At 35.8% G+C, this 7,072-nt stretch overlaps 2 protein-coding genes across 2 annotated transcripts; both read left to right on the forward strand.

The window, feature by feature from the left end:
- The first annotated feature begins 538 nt into the window (after positions 1-538).
- On the forward strand, positions 539-2,247 carry LOC117614178 (1-aminocyclopropane-1-carboxylate oxidase homolog 1-like). Its single transcript, XM_034342898.1, has 3 exons — positions 539-930; positions 1,371-1,704; positions 1,826-2,247. The coding sequence occupies exons 1-3, from the start codon at positions 539-541 to the stop codon at positions 2,072-2,074; spliced, it is 975 nt and encodes a 324-aa protein (XP_034198789.1). The 3' UTR covers positions 2,075-2,247.
- Positions 2,248-5,442: 3,195 nt separating this feature from the next.
- Positions 5,443-7,072, forward strand: LOC117615447 (1-aminocyclopropane-1-carboxylate oxidase homolog 1-like). The gene is made up of 3 exons (XM_034344528.1): positions 5,443-5,834; positions 6,276-6,609; positions 6,731-7,072. The coding sequence occupies exons 1-3, from the start codon at positions 5,443-5,445 to the stop codon at positions 6,977-6,979; spliced, it is 975 nt and encodes a 324-aa protein (XP_034200419.1). The 3' UTR covers positions 6,980-7,072.

The following is a 7,072-nucleotide window of genomic DNA, read 5'->3' on the forward strand; positions in this document are numbered from 1 at the left end:
TGTTCAACTTGAATGTTAGAGCATGTGTTGAACTTGAATGTTAGTTTGCAATGTGGGCTTCACCCATTTTACAACAATTGCTTTGTTGCTATTGTATTTTTGGGGTCAGAAAACTGATCAAACAAAAAAACAAATTGAAAATGTTGTCATCGCTGATCAAACTGAATGCCCATTATTAGGGATTAAAGATTAGCTAAAATGTAAGGGATTTCAAAGGCATGACTTGTAAAACAATTTATAATACATGTTCCATCATTCCGCATTGAAAATTCAAACTTTGGGATGAATGACTTATCTTCTTGGGAATTCCTGCGGAGCCTATAAATACTGCTGTGCATTGTTGGACAAAAGCACTAATTAGCTCCTCCTCCTACAAACTTCCTTGAGCTTTGTTCCCCATCATCCTCCTATATATCTCCTCGTACTCCTCTTCTGCTTCTACTTTCTAATTAGCCAAGGGCTTTTACAGTTTTATACTTCAGAGTCCATTTGTTAATCACGTACATTTTTTGATCCACAACCAAAAAGAAAATAAAAAATGGTGGCCGTAACAAGAGCAGATGAGAGGCTGGGAAGTGGTGCCCTCAGTATCCCAACCATTGATCTTAAGAGCATCGATAGCAACTCAGTTTTACGAACTGAAGTTGTCGAGAAAATTCGAGATGCATGTGAGAACTGGGGTTTCTTTCAAGTTCAAAACGGAATTCCTGTTGAAGTTTTGGAGAGGATGGTGGATGGGATACGTGAGTTCCATGAGAAGGAGAATGAGCTTAAGAAACAATTGTGTTCAAACTCAACGGATTCTGGGAACAAGGAGCAGTATATGTCCAACAATCGCTTTTTCAAATCTTCACAGGGAAACTCGAGGGATTCGTTTGTGTGCTATATGGCTCCTGATCCAACCAAACCAGCAGACGAATTACCCTCAGTGTGCAGGTATGCATGGCACTACATATTAAATAAATTTTTATATATGTAATATTATAATACACTCTAGTCTAACCATGCATTTAGGGTTGGAGAAATTTTCTTTGTGGTGGTAACATGGTAACATCATAACACGGGTTTTGCATTTGCACGTCAAAAAATTTACGTTTGGCATCCCATATTATTTAGAGATGGATATGTAATCCGTGGTTCTGATTTACATAGTCTACCCAATCTCTAACATGCAAGATAATACATGTCTTGTGAAAAATAATTTCCTTATAATACATAAGTTCATGGAAGTTGATCCTCTTTTATACATAAACTAAAATCTGTACATGACTTCCCTGCATGGTTAGTTTATAATTTGCACCTTTTAGTGTTTTACCATTACTTTCATCATTCGGTAAATGAAATTGATGAGTGAACTTGATGACTTCGAGTTGCAGAGATATAGTGAATGAGTACTCAAAGCTAGTGAAGGATTTGGGATTTACTTTGTTTGAGTTGCTTTCTGAGGCTCTTGGGCTTAAGCCAAACCAACTTAAGGACGCATACATGGACTCTGTTGAAGGGCTTTCTATTATGGGTCACTACTATCCACCATGTCCTGAAACAAAATTGACTATGGGCACCGGCAAGCACACTGATGGCTGCTTCATCACCGTACTTTTACAAGATCAAGTGGGTGGCCTCCAAGTTTTGTATGAGGATCAATGGATTGATGTTCGCCCCATCCGTGGAGCTCTTGTCGTCAACGTTGGAGACCTTCTGCAGGCAAGTTCATTATTACAATTAGATAGCCAAATTTTTCATTACATGAAATCTATCAATACCAAATAATAAAAAAGATTTTATATATGAAGTTTTAATAATCTTATGTGTTGTTTTTGTGCAGCTCATCTCAAATGACAAGTTTATTAGTGTTAACCACAGAGTTATCTCGCAGAGTGTAGGCCCAAGAGTTTCTGTGCCAACCTTTTTCAGACCACATGCAGAAAATCCAAAAGCTTATGGACCAATCAAGGAGTTGTTATCAGCAGAAAATCCCCCAATCTATCGGGAAACTAATGTTAAAGATTATCTGAAGCACTATCTCTCAGAACTGGTAAAGGGGAACTCCGCATTAGATAATTTCAAGCTATGAGGGATAATAAAAGCGCTTTGCTTTTGGTTCTAGGTACCGTTGTTAATTTCTCTGTCATCGTGGCTCTGTTGGCTGCAGGCTGTGCCTCTGGTCCTCTCCTATGGCTAGGTTTTTTTATTTTTCAGTGTCCTTTTGCTTTTTATGTTAAGCCCATTTGTTTGGTCGTCCTATTTGTGGTCTCAAATTGTCTGTCTGAGAGTCAATTATTGTTATGACGTGTATGCTCTTCTAATAAAAGTACTTTTGGAAACAAAGAAGATAAATAGTACAACTTTCTTGTAGCGTGTGATGACATCAGTTTTAAGCTATGAAGGGATAAAAGGGCTTGGCGTTGTCGCAGGTGCATTGAATTATTTGTTACTCTTTACTCTGTTCTCTGTCATCGTGGTCGTTGCTGCCGTCAACTCTGTTGGCTGCTGGTTGTGCCTCTGGCTGCTGGTTTTGTTTTCTATGAGGGGCCCATTTGTTTAGGCCTCTTATTTGTGGTTAGATTTTGGTGGCGAGTTTGTCCGTTGGACTTGGTCCTCTCTTCTATTTATATTTCCATGACTATTTTGCTCTATATAATCCTTGCTTTAAGACTATTTTAATGGCTAAAAAAAAAAAAAAAAACCATAAAAACATACACACCAATTTGTAATACACATAATATAGATATAATTACCTAAACAAAAGGTCAAAATGAAGAACACATGTATAAATGAAGAAAAAATGCATGGGCAGAAATATAAAATTGGGTTGCCTTAACAATAAGAAGACAAAAAAAATGTATATGTAATATGCATAAAACTCACACATCGAATCACACACACACATAATTAAAATGTCATGGAGTTCAAACCTAAGACCTCTGGTCTACAAGATCAGACTCTTTTTCACTCGGCAAGAACCCATTAGCTTTACCGTTCATTTTGCTCCTGAATTTCTCCACCCATTAATATGTTTTCTTTGGGTGATAGTCTAAACTAAAGAAGATGAGGTTTCTCACATACAACACGCACACTTAACTAAAATGTCATAGGGTTTAAATCTGAAAATCTAGCCTACAAGATCAGGCTCTTTTCCACTCGACTAGACCCCATTAGCTTTACCATTCATTTTGCACCTGATTTTCTCCACCTAACAAAAAGAAGAAGTTGTTCACACTGCACGCACAAATAGAACGTTCCAAGAGGCTAACAGCATACTAAAAGAATAACTCGGAAATAATTTTCTGGGATCTTATTTGAAAGTCCATTTAAAGAAAATTCATCTCCGACAATAATAACTAAGCGTATGTAATTTTTCTTATAGTCCAATTAAGCTTGTATATTAAATTTGAAGGAAGAATCATAAAGTTTGAGTAGTGGCACGTAGTAACAAAATTTTCTTGGTCACAAAGTAATAAATTACTTTACTTTTCTGGAAGTAGAAATTTGCTGTCGGATGGGAGAAAACGTTTTGACTTTAGAACATATAGCAAACTGATGCTGGCACCTTCTAATTGGATGGTCAAGGTTTCTGTTCACTAGCTGAAATTGCAATTGCGACATGTTATAAGTGAATAAATTTATAAGATTGATTGAAAATAAATTAGCAGGGAAAAGATTGTTGGTACCAAGTATACCTAGTATTGATATTTGGTTGTTGGTTTTGTTTGGTCGATATTATTATTATTATAACCAATAATTCTTCAAATACATATATAATACAGTATTAGACCGGTATTGTTAAATTTCAGAAAGATGGTCAACAGCCCACTATTAGTAACACCGATATTATTATAAAAGACCTCGGTTATATTAGTAATAGAATCATTCATTTTATGTTATATTTTATTTAGTTAATTTTCTAATATGAGAATGTAACTTATATTATTCAACAGATACTACAGAACAATCACTTTCTGAATATGAATTGATTATAAGTGTTGCTTTCTAGATCTTCAATCAAATTCCTGCCTGAAGTATAAACAATTCGATAGTAAATAGGTTCGGCTATATATTGTTATTATATGCAGCCAGTCTTTTTCGTGATAAAATAAAATTATTTTTGGCTGCACAGGAAGAGATCTATGCCCTTTTCATCTTTTATTTATTTATTTATTTATTTTCATTTTGGAATTCTTGTGCAGCCTATATTATATATATATAAAAATTCTCCTATACGGATGTTTGGATGTTATTATCGTGCGAGCACCATGTATTTTTTAATACACTTCTTTTATTTCTTCTCTATTTACTTCCGCATAATAATAACTTGTGGACATCTATATATAGCTCTACTTGTTAATCACGTACGTTGTTTGATAAAAAATAAAAAAAATTTGTTGGCCACAATACGAGCAGATGAGAGGGAGAGGGAACTGGTGCCCAATTAAGTATCCCAACCGTTGATCTTCAAGGCATGACTGAGCACTAGAATCTTCCTTTATATCAAATATTATATATTATTGTACCAGATACTACTGGGGTAGGCAGTTCCTTTCTGAATTATGAGTTGATTAACCCTTGCTTTCTAGAACTTCAACCAAATTACTATTCGAAATAGGGACTAAATAAGCTTTGGTCCAATGACGTGCTTTCTAGGTTGAATTACGTTTTTATTGTCTAATTTGTTGTGCTGACCTTTTTTTTAAAACAGATTTGCCAATGAATGCTCATTACTGTTAATTTTTTTAAAATAATAATTTCAGTCAAATTTGTATCTTTAATCAAAATTAGGTGTTTTGGGATATACTCATTGGTGCATAGGCAAATTTAACTACGTGATTATTTGTCAGAATTTTATTTAAATACATGTTTTTAAGGTGCATATGCCTCTACGTATATTATGGAACTTGCGAAATTCGTAGGATGGGTGGGTCTTTGTCTTCATATTTTTTTTCAAACTTACCCCACCTATACACAATCTAGGTAAATTAGGTAACTTACCTTACCTATACACATTATATATATAAACCTATACGGGTACACTAAATTATTCTAAACAATACGAAAAAAATATCATGCTTGATATGGGAACTTTTCAAAATTGATATGGTTAAGTTGTCATCGCTGACCAAATTGAATGACCGTTATATGAGGAATAAAAGAAGCGAGGTTCAAAAGAAAGGAGAATCCTGGTCGTAGGGCATGAGTTGTAAAAAATTAAAAATACATGTGTGTCATTACAGGCATTGAATTCAAACTTTGGTTTGGAATTCCTGTGCATGCAGCCTATAAATATGTTGCTACACATTATAGGCCAAAGCACTAACTCCTCCTCCTCCTACAAACTGCCTTAGTAATATCTCCTTATACCCCTCCTCTTCTGCTTGTACTTTCTAATTAGCTTGTCTATTTGTTAATCACGTACATTTTTTGATCCAAAACCAAAAAATAAAAAAAATGGTGGCCGTAACAAGAGCAGATGAGAGGCTGGGAAGTGGTGCCCTCAGTATCCCAACCATTGATCTTAAGAGCATCAATAGCAACTCAGTTTTACGAACTGAAGTTGTCGAGAAAATTCGAGATGCATGTGAGAACTGGGGTTTCTTTCAAGTTCAAAACGGAATTCCTGTTGAAGTTTTGGAGAGGATGGTGGATGGGATACGTGAGTTCCATGAGAAGGAGAATGAGCTTAAGAAAGAGTTGGGTTCAAACTCAAACGATTCTGGGAACAAGGAGCAGTATATGTCCAACAATCGCTTTTTCAAATCTTCACAAGGAAACTCGAGGGATTCGTTTGTGTGCTATATGGCTCCTGATCCAACCAAACCAGCAGACGAATTGCCCTCAGCGTGCAGGTATGCAGCGCAAATTTTTATTTATGTAATATTATAATACACGTCTAACCATGCAATTTAGGGTTGGAGAGAAATTTTTTATTTATGTAATATTATAATGCACTCTAGTCTAACCATGCATTTAGGGTTGGAGAGAAATTTTCTGTGTGGTGGAAACATGGTAACATGGTGCTACCATATATTATAACATGAATGAATGAGGACTTTATACTTGGTACAATATATACTTATTGTATAGTAGGTTGAATCGGTAACATCACATGGTGGGTTCTGATAATGGATGTCCTCAGAAAAATAATTTCCTTATAATGCATAACTTCAAGGAAGTTTATCCTCTTTTATACAGAAACTAAAATCTGTTGCACCTTTTAGTGTTTTACCATTATTTTCATCATTTGGTAAATGAAATTAATCAGTGAACTTGATGACTTCGAGTTGCAGAGATATAGTGAATGAGTACTCAAAGCTAGTGAAGGATTTGGGATTTACTTTGTTTGAGTTGCTTTCCGAGGCTCTTGGGCTTAAGCCAAATCAACTTAAGGACGCGTACATGGACTCTGTTGAGGGACTTTCTATTATGGGTCACTACTATCCACCATGTCCTGAAACAAAATTGACTATGGGCACCGGCAAGCACACTGATGGCTGCTTCATCACCGTACTTTTACAAGATCAATTGGGTGGCCTCCAAGTTTTGTATGAGGATCAATGGATTGATGTTCGCCCCATCCGTGGAGCTCTTGTCGTCAACGTTGGAGACCTTCTGCAGGCAAGTTCATTATTACAATTAGATAGCCAAATTTTTCATTACATGAAATCTATCAATACCAAATAATAAAAAAGATTTTATATATGAAGTTTTAATAATCTTATGTGTTGTTTTTGTGCAGCTCATCTCAAATGACAAGTTTATTAGTGTTAACCACAGAGTTATCTCGCAGAGTGTAGGCCCAAGAGTTTCTGTGCCAACCTTTTTCAGACCACATGCAGAAAATCCAAAAGCTTATGGACCAATCAAGGAGTTGTTATCTGAAGAAAATCCCCAAATCTATCGGGAAACTAGTGTTAAAGATTATCTGAAGCACTACCTCTCAGAACTGGTAAAAGGGAACTCCGCATTAGAACATTTCAAGCTATGAAGGGATAAAAGGGCTTTGCTTTTTCGTTTTGGCTACTATTGTCTGTTGCTCTGTTAGTTTCTCTGTCATTCGTTGTCGTTGGTGGCGTCGACT

This window comes from Prunus dulcis, chromosome 1 (assembly GCF_902201215.1).
Source record: "Prunus dulcis chromosome 1, ALMONDv2, whole genome shotgun sequence".
Lineage (NCBI taxonomy): Eukaryota > Viridiplantae > Streptophyta > Magnoliopsida > Rosales > Rosaceae > Prunus > Prunus dulcis.

What these genes read in the sequence shown, in the direction of transcription:
- LOC117615447 (XM_034344528.1), top strand. Translation starts at nt 5,443, where the DNA reads ATGGTGGCCGTAACAAGAGCAGATGAGAGGCTGGGAAGTGGTGCCCTC. An exon ending in GCAGACGAATTGCCCTCAGC is followed by an intron (nt 5,835 to 6,275) that starts GTGCAGGTATGC and finishes GATGACTTCGAG; the next exon opens with TTGCAGAGATATAGTGAATG. An exon ending in ACGTTGGAGACCTTCTGCAG is followed by an intron (nt 6,610 to 6,730) that starts GCAAGTTCATTA and finishes GTTTTTGTGCAG; the next exon opens with CTCATCTCAAATGACAAGTT.
- LOC117614178 (XM_034342898.1), top strand. Translation starts at nt 539, where the DNA reads ATGGTGGCCGTAACAAGAGCAGATGAGAGGCTGGGAAGTGGTGCCCTC. An exon ending in GCAGACGAATTACCCTCAGT is followed by an intron (nt 931 to 1,370) that starts GTGCAGGTATGC and finishes GATGACTTCGAG; the next exon opens with TTGCAGAGATATAGTGAATG. An exon ending in ACGTTGGAGACCTTCTGCAG is followed by an intron (nt 1,705 to 1,825) that starts GCAAGTTCATTA and finishes GTTTTTGTGCAG; the next exon opens with CTCATCTCAAATGACAAGTT.